Source organism: Chaetodon auriga, chromosome 24 (genome assembly GCF_051107435.1).
Source record: "Chaetodon auriga isolate fChaAug3 chromosome 24, fChaAug3.hap1, whole genome shotgun sequence".
Taxonomy (NCBI): domain Eukaryota; kingdom Metazoa; phylum Chordata; class Actinopteri; order Chaetodontiformes; family Chaetodontidae; genus Chaetodon; species Chaetodon auriga.
In genome coordinates, this window is record NC_135097.1 from 13,746,872 (window position 1) to 13,770,249 (window position 23,378).

The following is a 23,378-nucleotide window of genomic DNA, read 5'->3' on the forward strand; positions in this document are numbered from 1 at the left end:
AGCTGCAGCCACGATAAGAAAACCTAAAAGCAGGCGGTGTTGTGTCGCTGAAATGAAGTGAGAATTAACACCTACGTCTCCAACAGTCCAGATTTAGTGAAGCGTTCAGGGCAGATCAAAATGTTGTTTGAGTCATCTGTAACAGTTTAAGTTTAACAAGGTCAGTTCCCTAAAACTCACATGAACCCTGAACTTGACCCAGGGCTGCACTTTTTAGGAACCTCAACATAATGATAAGAGCAGTTTGTGCAACATCAACTTTTTGCACAAGAGGACACACAGTGCACCATAACATACAGGCACATTAATCCACCACTATAAAAAGACTACAGGAGAAATGTTCCTTCACTGCAATTAAAAATCAGAAACTGCATGCAAAATGCAACAAACATGCAAAGCTCGATAAATAAAAAGCAATATCAGTGGTGAACCATGTGAACAGGAAGAGAAATACTGGAGTTACTACAATTTCATCTGTGCCAGTGCTAAAAAATAAACAAAAGAATACCATAAACACCCTACTATCACCAGGTCAACATTAAATTGTATGTGACCTAAAGTCAGTGAGAAACAAAAGGTCGAGATACAGCAAACAGTAAATGGGAGCAAGGTCAAGAGGAAGGGAGGAAGTCCCTCGTCTTCACAACGTGTTTTAGCCACAACCAGTTGTGTAGCATTTCTTAAGACAGTAAGGCATTTCACATTCTCATAACTCTGTGCATTTAACACTAATAAAGATTTTACAAGGCTTCTTTCTTTATACAACAGATGATCTGGTGGGTTTCTCATGTTCATTGTGTGAATCTGTCTCATGTACAAACTAAATGAAACACATGATTTTTGTGTAGAATTTCCGAAATGAGTCCGCATTAACTGCCCTTTTGAAAATAAATCTTTCAAATAAATCTTTCTGTTTTGATATCCATGAAAATTCCCTCTCAAAGACCAAAGTTAATATTGCAGGGGGGCCTCTGACCATGTGATCGTCCAAAGTTATTTCTGATTGGCTGATCAGACACAGTCTTGTCTATGAAGTGTGGAGAACGTACAGACATTCTCACAAATAGTCACAGCGATTTCAACAAAATGACACCTCCGATGCTTGCTTTGTGTGTGACATGCCTGTTCTTGGGAAGGATGGGTAAGTTGGATCTTTTGTCAGTGCATTTCCATGGTATATTTGATATGTTTTGCAGTACATTTTGTGTATGCTCAACTAGCATTTGCCTGGTCTCCATTTCTTCCTTAGCTGACATGACCGCTCTCAATCCATCATCGTCTTTACATTTCATGTCGGTCAGTGTTGGTGAAAACGTGACTTTGGAGTGTTCCTATGAAGACAGTAAAACAATAATGTTGTACTGGTATAAACAAACTCTGGGACAGAAACCACAGCTGGTGTCTCAATTCTATAAGCATGACAAGCGCGATGCTTTGAATGGTGAATTTAAGGACGATCCACGCTTTGAACTACTCACTACCACTGGTAAACATCACTTGAAGATCTCAAATGTTCAAATTTCAGACTCAGCTACTTACCACTGCATAAGAGGCTACTCATACTTGTATGAGTTTTTGGGGGGGACTGTTATCCATGTGAAGGGTTCAGGTGTGAACATCCCAACTTTGGTCCATCAGTCAGCCTCTGAGACCATCCAGCCAGGAGGCTCCATGACTCTGAACTGTACAGTACAGACTGGGACCTGTGATGGAGAACACAGTGTTTACTGGTTCAAGAACTCTGAAGAATCTCATCCAGGACTCATTTACACCCATGGGGGCAGGAATGATCAGTGTGAGAGGAAACCCAACATACAAACACACACCTGTGTCTACAACTTGCCAATGAAGAGCCTGAATCTGTCTCATGATGGGACCTACTACTGCGCTGTTGCCTCATGTGGACACATACTGTTTGGAAAGGGGACCAAACTGGACTTTAAAGGTAAGAGTCTTTGTAGCAAAGATTGTCTCATTTGTTAAGTAGTGATCAAATTTGTTGGGGGAAAAAAAAAAAAGCTCTGTCACATCTTCCAATGCTCATCTGCAGATGAGGCAGACTTTCTTTCTCTCACCTTGGTGTGTTTCTTGAGTGGAGCTTTGGCATTCACCACCATCCTGGTTGTTTTACTGGCGTTTGCAGCATATCGAATGTACAAGACAACCAGCTGCCAGTGCACAGGTAGGCTAAACTGTCATCCTTTAAATTTAACAGCATGTGTTCAATGTATGTGATACTGAAGAGCAGTAAAGAACTAAATGAAGGCTTTTTGTTACGGTTCACTCCATCTCTCCATACTGGAGGAAAAGATAATTCACTGAACAGGGCAGATTTGTAATGATATATGACTTGCTGGTGTACTTTTAGTGCTGCTCTTCACTGATTGTCCTGTGGCACCTCATGTGTCACGTTTGAGTAAATGATAAAACCGAAAGTACAAGAACTGTTTCATCAAATTCAGTCCAAATTATCCAACTAGGTAATAACAATTGGTCTTCTCAATACAAGCATCACAAATTTTGAAGAAGTTTTTGGTGTTTTTTCACAACCAGAGTCTCAGACAAGATCCTCTGCTGCTGTGACTTCCAATGCAGAGGTGAGTATTTTCAAAGTGCTGCGCTACTACAACTGTAATGTATTTAACAGCAATACAACAGAGCATGAACAAAGCGGCAGACTGTTGTTGCTGTTTGTTGTTCTGGATTGCATTATTTTTGGGGTATATCGGTAATTTTATCACCAGCTTGAAAAGCAAAATCCACAGCAGGAGAGTTAACAACTGGCTCATAGTGTCTTTTATAGTGATTTGCATCAGACTGAGCAGACTGGGATACATGTCTTCATCAGTCATGAGGATGCTCAAATGGCAATAAACCCATTTATATTTTATTCTCAGGGTTATCAAGATGCAGACAACCTCCATTATGCTGCTGTAAGGACAAACAAAGCCAGCAGATCAACAAGACAGAGAGACGACACCGGGAGTGAATGTGTGTACTCCAGTGTTCGGCAGTAGAACTGGACATTTGGTTTCATTTGCACTTTGTATCTGTGCTACAAGACATTTTGTCAGATTTGAACTCCATGTACTGAATGTAAAGATGAACCTTGCAAAGCACCAATTAAACATGTTCCTTCAGCTGCAGTTAAGCCGAGCTTCTTTGATGTGAGCGAGGTGCCAAATTTCCACTGTCACTACACTTGCAGTAGTTTACAATGTGCAAACACACAGCTTCACATAACTGCTGCCTGTGATGACTGAGGGCTCAGGAACTCCATGGAGGAAAATGACAGAAAAACAAAGTTGACACCCACATCAAACTCTCAGCAACACTCTCTCAGAGTGAGTGGGACACAAATGCTCTGGCATGGCAAACATCAAACAAATTAAATGTACTGAGAAACATCCTGAAGCACCAAACATGTAGCCTAACATGAGGAACAATAGTGTGCACCCACCCTCAGTGTATTCATGATGCATGAAATTGTTCACAGGCTGTGTACTGTAAATATGCTAATTGTACACCACAAACACAAATGTTGACAGATCTTGTTAAACATCTGTGTGGTCGACAGTCAAAGATTAGCTCTCACTACAGCTTGATCGTGTACTTTTCACGACAACTCTACTGTCGTTGTCTTTGTGGTTTCAAGCAGGAAGTCCCTGCAGTGTTTTCATGCACAGCAGTCACACAGCATAACTCTAATGCCCGAACTATTTTAAGAATGTCAAGAAATCACTTGAACAATAAAATTGACTCGTTTGCAAACATTTAGCAAAGCTCTGTAACAAATGTGGTATTATGATGGCTCAAAGTCATCAAAGCTAAAATGGTGCTGAGTCGCCCTGAAGTGGTGAAATAATAACAACGAGTAATTCTATAATGTTTACAAATATGCACCCATTTATTTCAGTGTTTTTCACTAAGAATACAGTGCATTGTGGGTAACATTGGCAGAAATACTCAGGACCAGCTGTGTTTGAGGATTAAGGTGTTCATGTTGGTGTTAGCCTGAACGTCTCATGGTGTCCACCCACAGTGACCTGGTATTTCTGCCTGACAGTTGTGCCAGCACACAGGTATTCCATTGACTGTTGTGTCAACCAAACAGCTGCCATTATATGCTTGGAAAGGAGCAGGTGAGCCAGTGAACATACAGTAAGTGAATGTTACCAGCAGCATGAGCAACATGTGCCAATAGTAACCACAGCATGGCACTGGTTCTTTCCTTCAGCTAATCTTGAAACAAATATTTCAGTCCCTAGTTGTCCGACACAATGTTCACCTGTCTGTGCAGACCACTCCATTACTAATACATGGGATATTACAGTCTGCAAAATGCTCCTCTAACAGCCACAGTTCTTAAAGAGGGAGGATTGAAGAACAATTACAAATAAGCTGCAAATAATAGGACTGACGACACCATTGAGAGACATATTTTAATCATAACGTGCACAAAAAAAAAAAAAAAAACAGATCGTAGATCTCTCTTTAATGCAATGCAATAAATACAACACTGATCATGTGTTCACTGACTCCAACTCAGGACATTAGGTGGCTCCTCTCGTTGGCCAATCACGGTCTTCTCTTTGAAGAGCGGAGAACATATTGAGATTGAATTCATTCAGCACAGCATTTGGAACATGATGAAGACTCTGTGGTTGGCTTTGTATTTGACTTATCTGTTCTTGGGAAGAATCAGTAAGTTGTTTGTTATAACTTTATCTTACATGATGTAATACTTTGCAAGAGATTTGGATGATCAATTAAATCTGCTCTTTGTGGATCTCTTTTCTCTTCAGCTCACACAACTGATCTGAAATCATCCATTTATGTGCGTCATGAGAGTGGTTTTGTATCTGCAAATGTCGGTGACAACGTGACTTTGCAATGTTTCCATGAAGTTGACGTACTGAGGTTTTACTGGTATAAACAAACTCTGGGACAGAAACCAAGGCTCATCTGTAGTTTCTACAAGTTTCAAAAATATACAACTTTTCACAATGAATTTGAAAATAATCCACGTTTCACATTGAGTACTGAAATAGGTAAAAATCACTTGAATATAACAGATCTACGCATTTCAGATTCAGCTACTTACTACTGTGCAAGTCGTGAACGTGACACCTTTGAATTTGGAGAGGGCATTTTTGTCAGTGTAAAGGGTTCAGGTGTGAACGTCTCAGCTTTGGTCCATCAATCAGCATCTGAGACCTTCCAGCCAGGAGGCTCCAGGACTCTCAACTGTACAGTACACACTGGGACCTGTGATGGAGAACACAGTGTTTACTGGTTCAAGAACTCTGAAGAGTCTCATCCAGGACTCATTTACACCCATGGAGGCAGGAATGATCAGTGTGAGAGGAAACCCAACACACAAACACACACCTGTGTCTACAACTTGCCAATGAAGAGCCTGAATCTGTCTCATGCTGGGACCTACAACTGCGCTGTTGCCTCATGTGGACAAATGCTGTTTGGAAATGGGACCAAACTGGACTTTGAAGGTAAGTAAGATGAAAGCAGATGGTTCATACAGACAGTAGCTGTGATTGTTATTTCCTCAATATTCTGCAGCTCTGTAAAGTCTCTTATAATCTGGATCTGCAGATGAGGTGGAGACCTCTGTCTTAGTGTATTTCTTGATTGGAGCTTTGACATTCACCACCATCCTGGTTGTTTTACTGGCGTATGCAGCATATGGAAAGAACAACAGAAACAGCTGTCAGTGTGGAGGTAAGTTAACTTTCATTGATCACTTTTGATCGTATGTATTAAGGTACTTAAATGTGGAGGTGCATCCATTTGAAGTTGATATGAATTATAAAACCAACCAAATCAAGACAGAGGTCATAAATTGATGGAGGCTTTACACTGTTAAAACAGTCTTCTCACCACCATCTCAGTGAATTTTGAAAGCTTTTGTTGTTTTTAATTCTTAACCAGATTCAAGACCTTCAGCTGCCTTGACTCCAAATGCAGTGGTGAGTATTTCTGAAGTACAGCAGAATGATCTTTTCTAAAGCACAGAAGTATAATTTTCTCAGTGTTGGTATATCAATGTGATCACTGTATTGCACAGGTGCTGCTGTTGCTCTCTTCAATACAGACATACATGCATCAGAAAAGCAATGTGTATTTTTACAGTGATTAAATTTAGATGATGTTTTCTTACCAGGATTGTCAAGATTCAGACAGCCTCCATTACGCTGCTCTGAGGGAGCACAGGATCAACAGATCGACAAGACAGAGTCAGGACACACAAAATGAATGTGTGTATTCAAGTGTAAGGCAGTAGGAGCTGGAAATACATCAATTGTACTTGTTTCTGTGGAAGAATAATGTGTCTATCGAGCTTTATGATGTCATTTTCTTTTGACAATAGGAGCATTGCTGTCAAATTTCACCACAATGTCCTGAATGTAAAGTCTTGCACTGCAGTAAAACTAATAAAAATTGCCTTCCAAGCCTCCTGGATACAGTATGACCTGTGTTGTCAAATGTGCAATTTCTCTACTCTCAGTAAAACTGGACTTTTCAACATGCAAACACACAACTACACACAACTCATCTGTGTGGTGCCTGTGGGCTCAGGCACGTGAGAGAGTGTTCACACTGGAAAATTAACATTCAGACTAAATCACTTCCCACAGTGGAGGACCTGCAGAGAGACTGTATGTCTGTCTGTGCTGCACTGCTCACAAAGCAAAAACCTTCAGCTCTGAGAGAGTGTATCACAGAAACAGGCCATCACAGGCCACACCTGTCTGTTTGATACCCTCACTGACTGGAAGATGCTCAGTCGTAGTGAGAAATCATTTCCTGCTCAGAGTTGAGTTCAAGTTATGAGACATCACATTCAAAGGTGCAATTTGTGTTTGATCAAAAATTATTTTGATTATACATTCAGGTGTGATTTCTCTCTCTGGCAGTGTTTTCCTGTTCACAAGACAAAAAAAGCATTTGGACATTAACTGTGTCGTTACAACTATGGATGGTATTTGTTTCAAAAAGTGATAGAGAGAAAGAGACAGAGAGAGCTGGTGGGAGAACACAAGAGACTGTGAGAAAGCCAAACTTTACAGAACGTGAATCGATCTTGAAACATGACTGGGTTCTTCTTTCTGGTTACTTCAAATGGAAATAAACAGCATATAAAACTCTTAGCATCAATAATGAACCTTGAATGAACACACCTCGAATTTAAGAGCAAGCCTCTGCACACATCAAGCATGACTGATACAGTTGTGACTCAGCAGGGCCAGCCTTCTCATAGCAGAGTGGCAACAAGACTCACCAGCATGTCATTTCTGGAAATAAAAAGTGAGTGTAACCCTGACGTGGACTGACAATGCCTTTCCCAGATATCTTTGCAGGTTGGTTATTGTGACAGTGAGACAGAGGTGTAAGGATGCTCTTTATCCTCCATGTAGTCGACAGTCAAAGATTAGCTCTCACTACAGTTTGGTCGTGTACTCTTTGAGGCAACTCTGCTTTCTATGTCGTTGTGGTTTCAAAGAGGAAGTCTCTGCAGTGTTTTCATGCACAGCAGTCACACAGCATAACTCTAATGCCCAGACTATTTTAAGAATATCAAAGAAATCATTTGAACGATGACAATGATATATTCATTTGCAAACATTTAGCAAAGCTCTGGAACAAATTTGGTATTATGATGGCTCAAAGTCAGCCAAGGTGGTGCTGAGTCACCCTGAAGTGGTGATGTGATGGTAATGAGTTCATGTTGATGTTAGCCTGAACGTCTTATGGTGTCCAACCACAGTGACCTGGTATTTCTGCCTGACAGTTGTGCCAGCACACAGGTATTCCATTGACTGTTGTGTCAACCAAACAGCTGCCATCATATGTTTGGAAAGGACCAGGTGAACCAATGAACATACAGCACGTGAATGTTACCAGCAGCATGAGCAACATGTGCCAATAGTAACCACAGCATGGCACTGGTTCTTTCCTTCAGCTAATCTGAAACAAATGTTTCAGGTCCCATTTGTCTGAAACAATGTTCACCTGTATGTGCAGGTAATCACAACAACATCTAGGAATCCATAAAGAAAATCACTGTAGAGAACAGTGGCATCAAGCTTTGGACACAACCCACCATTACGAATAAATGGGATATTTAAAGTCTGCAAAATGCTCCTCTAACAGCCACAGTTCTTAAAGAGTGAATATTGAAGAGCATTCACAAACACTCAAGCTGCAAAAAAAAGGACTGACGACACCATTAAGGGACATTTTTTAAATGTAACATGCAGGATAGAAAAAAAATCGTAGATCTCTCTTAATGCAATGAATTAAATACAAACTGATCATGTGTTCACTGACTTCAAAATCAGGACATTTGGTGGTTCTTCTCGTTGGCCAATCACAGTCTTCTCTTTGAAGAGCGGAGAACATATTGAGATTGAATTCATTCAGCACAGCATTTGGAACATGATGAAGACTCTGTGGTTGGCTTTGTATTTGACTTATCTGTTCTTGGGAAGAATCGGTAAGTTGTTTGTCATAATCTTATTTAATATGATGTAATACTTTGCAAGAGATTTGGATGATCAATTAAATCTGCTCTTTGTGGATCTCTTTTCTCTTCAGCTCACACAACTGATCTGAAATCATCCACATATTTACATCAAGAAAGTGGATTTTTATCAGCAAATGTCGGTGACAATGTGACTTTACAGTGTTTCTATGAAGGTGACGCAATGAGGTTTTATTGGTATAAACAAACTCTGGGACAGAAACCAAGGCTCGTCTGTAGTTCCTACAAATTTGAAAAATATCAAACTTTTTACGATGAATTTGAAAATAATCCACGCTTTACATTTGATAATGATAAAGGTAAAATTCACTTGGATATAACAGATCTACGCATTTCAGATTCAGCTGCTTACTACTGTATAATTGGCTATTATAACACCTTTGAATTTGGAGAGGGCATTTTTGTCAGTGTAAAGGGTTCAGGTGTGAACGTCCCAGCTTTGGTCCATCAGTCAGCGTCTGAGACCATCCAGCCAGGAGGCTCTGTGACTCTGAACTGTACAGTACACACTGGGACCTGTGATGGAGAACACAGTGTTTACTGGTTCAAAAACTCTGAAGAATTTCATCCAGGACTCATTTACACTCATGGAGGCAGGAATGATCAGTGTGAGAGGAAACCCAACACACAAACACACACCTGTGTCTACAACTTGACAATGAAGAGCCTGAATCTGTCTCATGCTGGGACCTACTACTGCGCTGTTGCCTCATGTGCACACATACTGTTTGGAAATGGGACCAAACTGGTCTTTGATGGTAAGACACGTTGTCGCAAAGATTGTCTCATTTGTTAAATGGTGATCAAATTTGCTAAAAACACTGAAAGCTCTGTAACATCTTCCAATGCTCATCTGCAGATGAGGCAGACTTTCTTTCTCTCACCTTGGTGTGTTTCTTGAGTGGAGCTTTGGCATTCACCACCATCCTGGTTGTTTTACTGGCGTTTGCAGCATATAGAATGTACAAGACAACCAGCTGCCAGTGCACAGGTAGGCTAAACTGTCATCCTTTAAATTTTACAGCATGTCTTCAATACATGTGATACTGAAGAGCAGTACAGAACTAAATGAAGGCTTTTTGTTACGGTTCACTCGTTCTCTCCACCCTGAAGGAAAAGATAATTCACTGAATAGGGCAGACTTGTAATGATATATGACTTGCTGGTGTACTTTTAGTGCTGCTCTTCACTGATTGTCTTGTGGCACCTCATGTGTCACGTTTGAGTAAAAGATGAAAACTAAAGTCACAAGAACTGTTTCATCACTTTCAGTCCAAATCATCCAACTAGGTAATAAGAATTGGTCTTCTCAAAACAAGCATCACAAATTTTGAAGAAGCCACTGGGTTTGTGTTTTTTTTTTTTCACAAACAGAGTCTCAAACAAGATCCTCTGCTGCTGTGGCTTCCAATGCAGAGGTGAGTATTTTCAAAGTGTCGCACTACTACAACTGTAATGTATTTAACAGCAATACAGCAGAGCATGAACATAGCGGCAGACTGTTGTTGTTGTTTGTTGTTGTGGATTGCATTATTTTTGGGGGTATATCTGTTATTTTGCCACCAGCTTGAAAAGCAAAATCCACAGCAGGAGAGTTAACAACTGTCTCAGAGTCTCTTTTATAGTGATTTGCATTAGACTGAGGAATTTGGGATACATGTCTGCATCAGTCATGAGGATGCTCAAATGGCAATAAACCCATTTATATTTTATTCTCAGGGTTACCAAGATGCAGACAACCTCCATTATGCTGCTTTAAAGACAAACAAAGCCAGCAGATCAACAAGACAGAGAGACGACACCTGGAGTGAATGTGTGTATTCCAGTGTTAGGCAGTAGAACTGGACATTTGGTTTCATTTGCACTTTGTATCTGTGCTATGAGACACTTTGGAAGATTTCAACTCCATGTACTGAATGTAAAGATGAACCTTGCAAAGCACCAATTAAACATGTTCCTTCAGCTGCAGTTAAGCCGAGCTTCTTTGATGTGAGCGAGGTGCCAAATTTCCACTGTCACTACACTTGCAGTACTTTACAATGTGCAAACACACAGCTTCACATAACTGCTGCCTGTGATGACTGAGGGCTCAGGGACTCCATGGAGGAAAATGACAGAAAACAAAGTTGACACCCACATCAAACTCTCAGCAACACTCTCTCAGAGTGAGCGGGACACAATCGCTCTGGCATGGCAAACATCAAGCAAGTTAAGCGTACTGAGAAACATCCAGAAGCATCAAACGTAGAGCGTAGTACGAGGCACGAGCCAATCTGTCTGATAGCGTGCACCCACCCTCAGTGTATTCATGACGCATGAAATTGTCCACAGGCTGTTTACTGTAAATATATTCAATGTACACCACAAACACAAATGATGACAGATTTTGTTAAACATCTGTGTGGTCGTCAGTCAACGATTAGCTCTCACTACAGTTTGATCGTGTACTTTTCAAGACAACTCTGCTGTTGTTGTCTATGTGGTTTCAAGCAGGAAGTCTCTGCAGTGTTTTCATGCACAGCAGTCAGACAGCATAACTCTAATGCAGGACGGCTGTTGCTCAGGAGGTAGAGCGGTCGTCTGTCAATCAGGAGGTTGGTCCACTTGCTAAAGTATCCTTGGGCAAGATACTGAACCACAAAACTGCCCCCGATGCTGTGCCACCAGTGTGTGAATTCATATGTATGTCGCTTTGGATAAAAGTGTCTGCCTAATGACTAATTGTAATTGTAATTGTAAAATGCACAGACTATTTTAAATATATCAAAGAAATGATTTGAACAATCAAACTGATATATTCATTTGCAAACATTTAGCAAAGCTCTGGAACAAATGTGGTATTATGATGGCTCAAAGTCAGCAAAGCTAAAATGGTTCTGAGTCGTCCTCAAGTGGTGAAATAATAACTAGTAATTCTATAATGTTTGCAAATATGCACCCAATTATTTCAGTGTTTTTCACTAAGAATACAAGGTACTATGGGTAACATTGGTAGAAATCCTCAGGACCAGCTGTGCTTCAGGATTAATGTGTTCATGTTGGTGTTAACCTGAACGTCTCATGGTGTCCACCCACAGTGACCTGGTATTTCTGCCTGACAGTTGTGCCAGCACACAGGTATTCCATTGACTGTTGTGTCAACCAAACAGCTGCCATCATATGTTTGGAAAGGAGCAGGTGAGCCAATGAACATACAGCACGTGAATGTTACCAGCAGCATGAGCAACATGTGTCAATAGTAACCACAGCATGGTACTGGTTCTTTCTTTCAGCTAATCTTGAAACAAATGTTTCAGCCACCATTTGTCTGAAACAACGTTCACCTGTCTGTGCAGACACTCACAACAACATCTAGGAATCCATAAAGAAAATCACTGTAGAGAACAGTGGCATCAAGCGTTGGACACAACCCACCATTACGAATAAAGGGGATATTTAAAGTCTACAAAATGCTCCTCTAACAGCCACAGGTCTTAAAGCGCGAAGATTGAAGAACGATTACAAACACTCAAGCTGCAAAAAATAGGACTGACAACACCATTGAAGGACATATTTTAAATATTACATGCCCAATAAAAAAGATTGCAGATCTCTCTTCATGCAATACATTAAATACAACACTGATCATGTGATCACTGACTCCAACTCAGGACATTAGGTGGTTCTTCTCCTTAGCCAATCACAGTCTTCTCTTTGAAGAGCGGAGAACATATTGAGATTGAATTCATTCAGCACAGCAGTTGGAACATGATGAAGACTCTGTGGTTGGCTTTGTATTTGACTTATCTGTTCTTGGGAAGAATCGGTAAGTTGCTTGTCATAATCTTATTTAATATGATGTAATACTTTGCAAGAGATTTGGATGATCAATTAAATCTGCTCTTTGTGGATCTCTTTTCTCTTCAGCTCACACAACTGATCTGAAATCATCCACATATTTACATCAAGAGAGTGGATTTGTATCAGTAAATGTCGGTGACAGTGTGACTTTACAGTGTTTCAATGATGATGACGCAGTGATGTTCAACTGGTATAAACAAACTCTGGGACAGAAACCAAGGCTCATCTCTACTTACTACAATTTTCACAAATATGTAACTTTTCACAATGAGTTTGAAAATGATCCACGTTTCACATTAGATACTGAAAAAGGTAAAAATCACTTGAAGATGACAGATCTACGCATTTCAGATTCAGCTACTTACTACTGTGTAAGTGACTATTATGACACCTTTGAATTTGGAGAAGGCATTTTTGTCAGTGTAAAGGGTTCAGGTGTGAACGTCCCAGCTTTGGTCCATCAGTCAGCGTCTGAGACCATCCAGCCAGGAGGCTCTGTGACTCTGAACTGTACAGTACACACTGGGACCTGTGATGAAGAACACAGTGTTTACTGGTTCAAAAACTCTGAAGAATCTCATCCAGGACTCATTTACACTCATGGAGGCAGGAATGATCAGTGTGAGAGGAAACCCAACACACAAACACACACCTGTGTCTACAACTTGCCAATGAAGAGCCTGAATCTGTCTCATGCTGGGACCTACTACTGCGCTGTTGCCTCATGTGGACACATACTGTTTGGAAATGGGACCAAACTGGACTTTGAAGGTAAGTAAGATGAAAGCAGATGGTTCATACAGACAGTAGCTGTGATTGTTATTTCCTCAATATTCTACAGCTCTGTAAAGTCTCTTATAATCTGGATCTGCAGGTGAGGTGGAGACCTCTGTCTTGGTGTATTTCTTGATTGGAGCTTTGACATTCACCACCATCCTGGTTGTTTTACTGGCATATGCAGCATATGGAAAGAACAACAGAAACAGCTGTCAGTGTGGAGGTAAGTTAACTTTCATTGATCACTTTTGATCGTGTGTATTTAGGTACTTAATACTGGAGGTTCATCCAGTTGAAGTTGATATGGATTATAAAACCAAAAAAATCAAGACAGAGGTCATAAATTGATGGAGGCTTTACACTGTTAAAACAGTCTTCTCACCACCATCTCAGTGAATTTTGAAAGCTTTTGTTGTTTTTAATTCTGAACCAGATTCAAGACCTTCAGCTGCCTTGACTCCAAATACTGTGGTGAGTATTTTTGAAGTACAGCAGAATGATCTTTTCTAAAGCACAGAAGTATAATTTTCTCAGTGTTGGTATATCAATGTGATCACTGTATTGCACAGGTGCTGCTGTTGCTCTCTTCAATACAGACATACATGCATCAGAAAAGCAATGTGTATTTTTACAGTGATTAAATTTAGATGATGTTTTCTTACCAGGATTGTCAAGATTCAGACAGCCTCCATTACGCTGCTCTGAGGGAGTACAGGATCAACAGATCGACAAGACAGAGTCAGGACACACAAAATGAATGTGTGTATTCAAGTGTAAGGCAGTAGGAGCTGGAAATACGTCAATTGTACTTGTTTCTGTGGAAGAATAATGTGTCTATCGAGCTTTATGATGTCATTTTCTTTTGAAAATAGGAGCATTGCTGTCAAATTTCACCACAATGTCCTGAATGTAAAGTCTTGCACTGCAGTAAACTAATAAAAATTGCCTTCCAAGCCTCCTGGATACAGTATGACCTGTGTTGTCAATTGTGCAATTTCTCTACTCTCAGTAAAACTGGACTTTTCAACATGCAAACACACAACTACACAAAACTCATCTGTGTGGAGCCTGTAGGCTCAGGCACATGAGAGAGTGTTCACACTGGAAAATTAACATTCAGACTAAATCACTTCCCACAGTGGAGGACCTGCAGAGAGACTGTATGTCTGTGCTGCACTGCTCACAAAGCAAAAACCTTCAGCTCTGAGAGAGTGTATCACAGAAACAGGCCATCACAGGCCACACCTGTCTGTTTGATACCCCCACTGACTGGAAGATGCTCAGTCGTAGTGAGAAATCATTTCCTGCTCATAGATGAGTTGATGTCATGGGACAGCACATTTGAAGATGCCAATTTTTTATTTTTGATCAAAAATTATTTTATTTATTCAATCAGGTGTGATTTCTCTCTCTGTCAGTCTTTCCCTGTTCACAAGACCAAAAAAACATTTGGACATTAACTGTGTCGTTGCAACTATAGATGGTATTTGTTTCAAAAAGTGATAGAGAGAAAGAGAAAGAGAGAGCTGGTGGGAGAGCACAAGAGACTGTGAGAAAGCCAAACTTTACAGATTGTGAATCGATCTTGAAACATGACTGGGTTCTTCGTTCTGGTCACTTCAAAAGGAAATAAATAGCATATAAAACTCTTAGCAACAATAATGAACCTTGAATGAACACACCTCGAATTTAAGAGCAAGCCTCTTAAATTCGACATCAACATCAAGCATGACTGATACAGTTGTGACTCAGCAGGGCCAGCCTTCTCATAGCAGAGTGGCAACAAGACTCACCAGCATGTCATTTCTGAAAACAGATAGTGAATGTACACCTGAAGTGGACTGACAATGCCTTTCCCAGATTTCTTTGCAGGTTGGTTATTGTGACACAGTGAGACAGAGGTGTAAGGATGCTCTTTATCCTCCATGAGGTCGACAGTTAAAGATTAGCTCTCACTACAGTTTGGTCATGTACTGGTCGAGGCAACTCTGCTCTTCTTGTCTTTGTGGTTTCAAAGAGGAAGTCTCTGCAGTGTTTTCATGCACAGCAGTCACACAGCATAACTCTAATGCCCAGACTATTTTAAGAATATCGAAGAAATCATTTGAACGATGACAATGATATATTCATTTGCAATTATTTAGCAAAGCTCTGTAACAAATTTGGTATTATGATGGCTCAAAGTCAGCCAAGGTGGTGCTGAGTCACCCTGAAGTGGTGATGTGATGGTAATGAGTTCATGTTGGTGTTAGCCTGAACGTCTGATGGTGTCCACCCACAGTGACCTGGTATTTCTGCCTGACAGTTGTGCCAGCACACAGGTATTCCATTGACTGTTGTGTCAACCAAACAGCTGCCATCAGATGTTTGGAAAGGAGCAGGTGAGCCAATGAACATACAGCACGTGAATGTTACCAGCAGCATGAGCAACATGTGCCAATAGTAACCACAGCAGGGCACTGGTTCTTTCTTTCAGCTAATCTGAAACAAATGTTTCAACCCCAATTTGTCCGAAGCAATGTTCACCTGTCTGTGCAGAAACTCACAACAACATCAAAGAGTCCACAGTGAAAATCACGTTAGAGAACGGTGGCACCAATTATTAGGCACACCACACCATTACTAATATATGGGATATTAAAGTCTGTAAAATGTTCCTCTAACAGCCACATTTATGAAAGAGTGAAGATCGAAGAGTGATTACAAATGCTCATGCTGCAAAAAAAAGGACTGACGACACCATTGAGGGACATATTTCAAATGTAACGTGCACAAAAAAAAAGAAAAAAGATCGTCGATCTCTCTTCATGCAATGCATTAAATACAAACTGATCATGTGATCACTGACTCCAACTCAGGACGTTAGGTGGTTCTTCTCGTTGGCCAATCACAGTCTTCTCTTTGAAGAGCGGAGAACATATTGAGATTGAATTCATTCAGCACAGCATTTGGAACATGATGAAGACTCTGTGGTTGGCTTTGTATTTGACTTATCTGTTCTTGGGAAGAATCGGTAAGTTGTTTGTCATAATCTTATTTAATATGATGTAATACTTTGCAAGAGATTTGGATGATCAATTAAATCTGCTCTTTGTGGATCTCTTTTCTCTTCAGCTCAGACAACTGATCTGAAATCATCCACATATTTACATCAAGAAAGTGGATTTTTATCAGCAAATGTCGGTGACAACATGACTTTGCGATGTTTCTATGAAGGTGACGCAGTGAGGTTCAACTGGTATAAACAAACTCTGGGACAGAAACCAAGGCTCGTCTCCACTTACTACAAGTTTGACAAAAATGGAAATTTTCACAATGAATTTGAAAATGATCCACGTTTCACATTAGATACTGAAATAGGTAAAGTTCACTTGCAGATGACAGATCTGCGCATTTCAGATTCAGCTACTTACTACTGTGTAACTAGCTATTATTACACCGTTGAATTTGGAGAGGGCATTTTTGTCAGTGTAAAGGGTTCAGGTGTGAACGTCCCAGCTTTGGTCCATCAGTCAGCGTCTGAGACCATCCAGCCAGGAGGCTCTGTGACTCTGAACTGTACAGTACACACTGGGACCTGTGATGAAGAACACAGTGTTTACTGGTTCAAAAACTCTGAAGAATTTCATCCAGGACTCATTTACACTCATGGAGGCAGGAATGATCAGTGTGAGAGGAAACCCAACACACAAACACACACCTGTGTCTACAACTTGCCAATGAAGAGCCTGAATCTGTCTCATGCTGGGACCTACTACTGCGCTGTTGCCTCATGTGCACACATACTGTTTGGAAATGGGACCAAACTGGACTTTGAAGGTAAGACACGTTGTCGCAAAGATTGTCTCATTTGTTAAATGGTGATCAAATTTGCTAAAAACACTGAAAGCTCTGTGACATCTTCCAATGCTCATCTGCAGATGAGGCAGACTTTCTTTCTCTCACCTTGGTGTGTTTCTTGAGTGGAGCTTTGGCATTCACCACCATCCTGGTTGTTTTACTGGCGTTTGCAGCATATAGAATGTACAAGACAACCAGCTGCCAGTGCACAGGTAGGCTAAACTGTCATCCTTTAAATTTAACAGCATGTGTTCAATACATGTGATACTGAACAGCAGTAAAGAACTAAATGAAGGCTTTTTGTTACGGTTCACTCGTTCTCTCCACCCTGGAGGAAAAGATAATTCACTGAATAGGGCAGACTTGTAATGATATATGACTTGCTGCTGTACTTTTAGTGCTGCTCTTCACTGATTGTCCTGTGGCACCTCATGTGACACGTTTGAGTAAATAATAAAACCTAAAGTACAAAAACTGTTTCATCATTTCAGTCCAAATTATCCAACTAGGTAATAACAATTGGTCCTCTCAAAACAAGCATCACAAATGTTGAAGAAGCTTTTGGTGTTTTTTCACAACCAGAGTCTCAAACAAGATCCTCTGCTGCTGTGGCTTCCAATGCAGAGGTGAGTATTTTCAAAGTGTCGCACTACAAAAACTGTAATGTATTTAACAGCATACAGCAGAGCATGAACAAAGCGGCAGACTGTTGTTGCTGTTTGCTGTTGTGGATTGCATTATTTTTGGGGTATATCGGTAATTTTGTCACCAGCTTGAAAAGCAAAATCCACAGCAGGAGAGTTAACAACTGTCTCTTCTATAGTGATTTGTATTAGACTGAGCAGATTGGAATACATGTCTGCATCAGTCATGAGGATGCTCAAATGGCAATAAACCCATTTATATTTTATTCTCAGGGTTACCAAGATGCAGACAACCTCCATTATGCTGCTGTAAGGACAAACAAAGCCAGCAGATCAACAAGACAGAGAGACGACACCGGGAGTGAATGTGTGTATTCCAGTGTTCGGCAGTAGAACTGGACATTTGGTGTCATTTGCACTTTGTATCTGTGCTACAAGACATTTTGTCAGATTTCAACTCCATGTACTGAATGTAAAGATGAACCTTGCAAAGCACCAATTAAACATGTTCCTTCAGCTGCAGTTAAGCCGAGCTTCTTTGATGTGAGCGAGGTGCCAAATTTCCACTGTCACTACACTTGCAGTAATTTACAATGTGCAAACACACAGCTTCACATAACTGCTGCCTGTGATGACTGAGGGCTCAGGGACTCCATGGAGGAAAATGACAGAAAACAAAGTTGACACCCACATCAAACTCTCAGCAACACTCTCTCAGAGTGAGTGGGACAAAAACGCTCTGGCATGGCAAACATCAAGCAAGTTAAATATACTGAGAAACATCCAGAAGCACCAAACATGGAACGTAGCATGAGGCACGAGCCAATCTGTCTGATGGTGTGCACCCACCCTCAGTGTATTCATGATGCATGAAATTGTTCACAGGCTGTTTACTGTAAATATATTCAATGTACACCACAAACACAAATGATGACAGATTTTGTTAAACATCTTTGAGGTCGACAGTCAAAGATTAGCTCTCACTACAGCTTGATCGTGTACTTTTCAAGACAACTCTGCTGTCGTTGTCTATGTGGTTTCAAGCAGGAAGTCCCTGCAGCGTTTTCATGCACAGCAGTCAGACAACATAACTCTAATGCAGGGCGGCTGTTGCTCAGGAGGTAGAGCGGTCGTCTGTCAATCAGGAGGTTGGTCCACATGCTAAAGTATCCTTGGTCAAGATACTGAACCACAAAACTGCCTCCGATGTTATGCGACCAGTGTGTGAATTCATCTGTAAGTCGCTTTGGATAACAGCGTCTACCTAATAACTAATTGTAATTGTAATTGTAAAATGCACAGACTATTTTAAGTATATCAAAGAAATCATTTGAACAATCAAACTGATATATTCATTTGCGAACATTGAGCAAAGCTCTGGAACAAATTTGGTATTATGATGGCTCAAAGTCATCAAAGCTAAAATGGTGCTGAGTCGTCCTCAAGTGGTGAAATAATAACTAGTAATTCTATAATGTTTGCAAATATGCACCCAATTATTTCAGTGTTTTTCACTAAGAATACAGTGCATTGTTGGTAACATTGGCAGAAATCCTAAGGACCAGCTGTGCTTCAGGATTAATGTGTTCATGTTGGTGTTAGCCTGAATGTCTCATGGTGTCCACCCACAGTGACCTGGTATTTCTGCCTGACAGTTGTGCCAGCACACAGGTATTCCATTGACTGTTGTGTCAACCAAACAGCTGCCATCAGATGTTTGGAAAGGAGCAGGTGAGCCAATGAACATGCAGCACGTGAATGTTACCAACAGCATGAGCAACACGTGCCAATAGTAACCACAGCATGGCACTGGTTCTTTCTTTCAGCTAATCTTGAAACAAATGTTTCTGGCCCCATTTATCTGAAACAATGTTCACAACATCTGGGAATCCATAAAGAAAATCACTGTAGAGAACGGTGGCACCAATCGTTGGACACAACCCACCATTACTAATAAATGGGATATTTAAAGTCTGCAAAATGCTCCTCTAACAGCCACAGGTCTTAAAGTGGGAAGATTGAAGAAAGATTACAAACAGTCAAACTGCAAAAAATAAGACTGACAACACCATCAAAGGACATATTTTAAATGTAACAAATTTTGAAGAAGTTTTTGGTGTTTTTTCCGCAACCAGAGTCTCAAACAAGATCCTCTGCTGCTGTGACTTCCAATGCAGAGGTGAGTATTTTCAAAGTGCTGCGTTACTACAACTGTAATGTATTTAACAGCAATACAACAGAGCATGAACAAAGCGACAGTCTCTACTGTACAAACTGATCATGTGATCACTGACTCCAACTCAGGACATCTGGTGGTTCCTCTCGTTAACCAATCACAGTCTTCTCTTTGAAGAGTGGAGAACATATTGAGATTGAATTCATTCTACACAGCAGTTGGAACATGATGAAGACTCTGTGGTTGGCTTTGTATTTGACTTATCTGTTCTTGGGAAGAATCGGTAAGTTGTTTGTCATAATCTTATTTAATATGATGTAATACTTTGCAAGAGATTTGGATGATCAATTAAATCTGCTCTTTGTGGATCTCTTTTCTCTTCAGCTCAGACAACTGATCTGAAATCATCCACATATTTACATCAAGAGAGTGGATTTGTATCAGTAAATGTCGGTGACAACGTGACTTTGCGATGTTTCTATGAAGGTGACACAGAGTTGTTCAACTGGTATAAACAAACTCTGGGACAGAAACCAAGGCTTGTTTCCACTTACTACAAGCATGACAAAAATGGAAATTTTCACAATGAATTTGAAAATGATCCACGTTTCACATTAGATACTGAAAAAGGTAAAATTCACTTGAATATAACAGATCTACGCATTTCAGATTCAGCTACTTACTACTGTGCAACTAGCTATTATTACACCTTTGAATTTGGAGAGGGCATTTTTGTCAGTGTAAAGGGTTCAGGTGTGAACATCCCAGCTTTGGTTCATCAGTCAGCGTCTGAGACCATCCAGCCAGGAGGCTCCGTGACTCTGAACTGTACAGTACACACTGGGACCTGTGATGGAGAACACAGTGTTTACTGGTTCAAAAAGTCAAAAGAATCTCATCCAGGACTCATTTACACTCATGGAGGCAGGAATGATCAGTGTGAGAGGAAACCCAACACACAAACACACACCTGTGTCTACAACTTGACGATGAAGAGCCTGAATCTGTCTCATGCTGGGACCTACTACTGCGCTGTTGCCTCCTGTGGACAAATAGTGTTTGGAAATGGGACCAAACTGGACTTTGAAGGTAAGTAAGATGAAAGCAGATGGTTCATACAGACAGTAGCTGTGGTTGTTATTTCCTCAATATTCTGCAGTTCTGTAAAGTCTCTTATAATCTGGATCTGCAGGTGAGGTGGAGACCTCTGTCTTAGTGTATTTCTTGATTGGAGCTTTGACATTCACCACCATCCTGGTTGTTTTACTGGCATATGCAGCATATGGAAAGAACAACAGAAACAGCTGTCAGTGTGGAGGTAAGTTAACTTTCATTGATCACTTTTGATCGTGTGCATTTAGGTACTTAATACTGGAGGTTCATCCATTTGAAGTTGATATGGATTATAAAACCAACCAAATCAAGACAGAGGTCATAAATTGATGGAGGCTTTACACCGTTAAAACAGTCTTCTCACCACCATCTCAGTGAATTTTGAAAGCTTTTGATGTTTTTAATTCTTAATCAGACTCAAGACCTTCAGCTGCCTTGACTCCAAATACTGTGGTGAGTATTTTTGAAGTACAGCAGAATGATCTTTTCTAAAGCACAGAAGTATTATTTTCTCAGTGTTGGTATATCAATGTGATCACTGTATTGCACAGGTGCTGCTGTTGCTCTCTTCAATACAGACATACATGCATCAGAAAAGCAATGTGTATTTTTATGGTGATTAAATTTAGATGATGTTTTCTTATCAGGATTGTCAAGATTCAGACAGCCTCCATTACGCTGCTTTGAGGGAGCACAGGATCAGCAGATCGACAAGACAGAGTCAGGACACACAAAATGAATGTGTGTATTCAAGTGTAAGGCAGTAGGAGCTGGAAATACATCAATTGTACTTTGTTTCTGTGGAAGAATAATGTGTCTATCGAGCTTTATGATGTCATTTTCTTTTGACAATCGGAGCATTGCTGTCAAATTTCACCACAATGTCCTGAATGTAAAGTCTTGCACTGCAGTAAACTAATAAAAAATGCTTTCCAAGCCTCCTGGATACAGTATGACCTGTGTTGTCAATTGTGCAATTTCTCTACTCTCAGTAAAACTGGACTTTTCAACATGCAAACACACAACTACACACAACTCATCTGTGTGGTGCCTGTGGGCTCAGGCACGTGAGAGAGTGTTCACACTGGAAAATTAACATTCAGACTAAATCACTTCCCACAGTGGAGGACCTGCAGAGAGACTGTATGTCTGTGCTGCACTGCTCACAAAGCAAAAACCTTCAGCTCTGAGAGAGTGTATCATAGAAACAGGCCATCACAGGCCACACCTGTCTGGTTGATACCCCCACTGACTGGAAGATGCTCAGTCGTAGTGAGAAATCATTTCCTGCTCAGAGTTCAGTTCAAGTTATGAGACATCACATTCAAAGATGCAATTTGTGTTTGATGAAAAATTATTTTGATTATACATTCAGATGTGATTTCTCTCTCTGGCAGTCTTTCCCTGTTCACCAGACAAAAAAAGCATTTGGACATTAACTGTGTCGTTGCAACTATTTGTTTCAAAAAGTGATAGAGAGAAAGAGACAGAGAGAGCTGGTGGGAGAGCACAAGAGACTGTGAGAAAGCCAAACTTTACAGAACGTGAATCGATCTTGAAACATGACTGGGTTCTTCTTTCTGGTCACTTCAAAAGGAAATAAACAGCATATAAAACTCTTAGCAACAATAATGAACCTTGCATTAACACACCTCGAATTTAAGAGCAAGCCTCTGCAAACATCAAGCATGACTGATACAGTTGTGACTCAGCAGGGCCAGCCTTCTCATAGCAGAGTGGCAACAAGACTCACCAGCATGTCATTTCTGAAAACAGATAGTGAATGTACACCTGAAGTGGACTGACAATGCCTTTCCCAGATATCTTTGCAGGTTGGTTATTGTGACACAGTGACACAGAGGTGTAAGGATGCTCTTTATCCTCCATGAGGTCGACAGTCAAAGATTAGCTCTCACTACAGTTTGGTCGTGTACTGGTCGAGGCAACTCTGCTCTCGTTGTCTTTGTGGTTTCAAAGAGGAAGTCTCTGCAGTGTTTTCATGCACAGCAGTCACACAGCATAACTCTAATGGCCAGACTATTTTAAGAATATCGAAGAAATCATTTGAACGATGAAAATGATATATTCATTTGCAAACATTTAGCAATGCTCTTTAACAAATTTGGTATTATGATGGCTCAAAGTCAGCCAAGGTGTTGCTGAGTCGCCCTGAAGTGGTGATGTGATGGTAATGTGTTCATGTTGGTCTTAGCCTGAACGTCTCATGGTGTCCAACCACAGTGACCTGGTATTTCTGCCTGACAGTTGTGCCAGCACACAGGTATTCCATTGACTGTTGTGTCAACCAAACAGCTGCCATGATATGTTTGGAAAGGAGCAGGTGAGCCAATGAACATACAGCACGTGAATGTTACCAGCAGCATGAGCAACATGTGCCAATAGTAACCACAGCATGGCACTGGTT

At 40.6% G+C, this 23,378-nt stretch overlaps 6 protein-coding genes across 6 annotated transcripts; all 6 read left to right on the top strand.

Moving 5' to 3' along the window:
• Positions 1-1,086: 1,086 nt before the first annotated feature.
• On the top strand, positions 1,087-3,017 carry LOC143317131 (immunoglobulin kappa light chain-like). The gene is made up of 5 exons (XM_076725106.1): positions 1,087-1,141; positions 1,250-1,945; positions 2,051-2,182; positions 2,554-2,597; positions 2,898-3,017. Exons 1-5 carry the CDS (start codon positions 1,087-1,089, stop codon positions 3,015-3,017), a joined length of 1,047 nt encoding a protein of 348 aa, XP_076581221.1.
• A 1,632-nt stretch (positions 3,018-4,649) lies between these two features.
• Positions 4,650-6,360, top strand: LOC143317116 (uncharacterized). The gene is made up of 5 exons (XM_076725087.1): positions 4,650-4,704; positions 4,806-5,510; positions 5,614-5,739; positions 5,950-5,987; positions 6,164-6,360. The coding sequence occupies exons 1-5, from the start codon at positions 4,650-4,652 to the stop codon at positions 6,299-6,301; spliced, it is 1,062 nt and encodes a 353-aa protein (XP_076581202.1). The 3' UTR covers positions 6,302-6,360.
• Positions 6,361-8,457: 2,097 nt separating this feature from the next.
• On the top strand, positions 8,458-10,402 carry LOC143317142 (immunoglobulin kappa light chain-like). The gene is made up of 5 exons (XM_076725122.1): positions 8,458-8,515; positions 8,617-9,321; positions 9,423-9,554; positions 9,938-9,981; positions 10,283-10,402. Exons 1-5 carry the CDS (start codon positions 8,458-8,460, stop codon positions 10,400-10,402), a joined length of 1,059 nt encoding a protein of 352 aa, XP_076581237.1.
• Positions 10,403-12,310: 1,908 nt separating this feature from the next.
• On the top strand, positions 12,311-13,965 carry LOC143316990 (uncharacterized). Its single transcript, XM_076724889.1, has 5 exons — positions 12,311-12,368; positions 12,470-13,174; positions 13,278-13,403; positions 13,614-13,651; positions 13,846-13,965. The coding sequence occupies exons 1-5, from the start codon at positions 12,311-12,313 to the stop codon at positions 13,963-13,965; spliced, it is 1,047 nt and encodes a 348-aa protein (XP_076581004.1).
• Positions 13,966-16,135: 2,170 nt separating this feature from the next.
• On the top strand, positions 16,136-18,057 carry LOC143316989 (uncharacterized). Its single transcript, XM_076724888.1, has 5 exons — positions 16,136-16,193; positions 16,295-16,999; positions 17,101-17,232; positions 17,603-17,646; positions 17,938-18,057. Exons 1-5 carry the CDS (start codon positions 16,136-16,138, stop codon positions 18,055-18,057), a joined length of 1,059 nt encoding a protein of 352 aa, XP_076581003.1.
• A 2,008-nt stretch (positions 18,058-20,065) lies between these two features.
• On the top strand, positions 20,066-21,720 carry LOC143317003 (uncharacterized). The gene is made up of 5 exons (XM_076724905.1): positions 20,066-20,123; positions 20,225-20,929; positions 21,033-21,158; positions 21,369-21,406; positions 21,601-21,720. The coding sequence occupies exons 1-5, from the start codon at positions 20,066-20,068 to the stop codon at positions 21,718-21,720; spliced, it is 1,047 nt and encodes a 348-aa protein (XP_076581020.1).
• Positions 21,721-23,378: the final 1,658 nt, after the last annotated feature.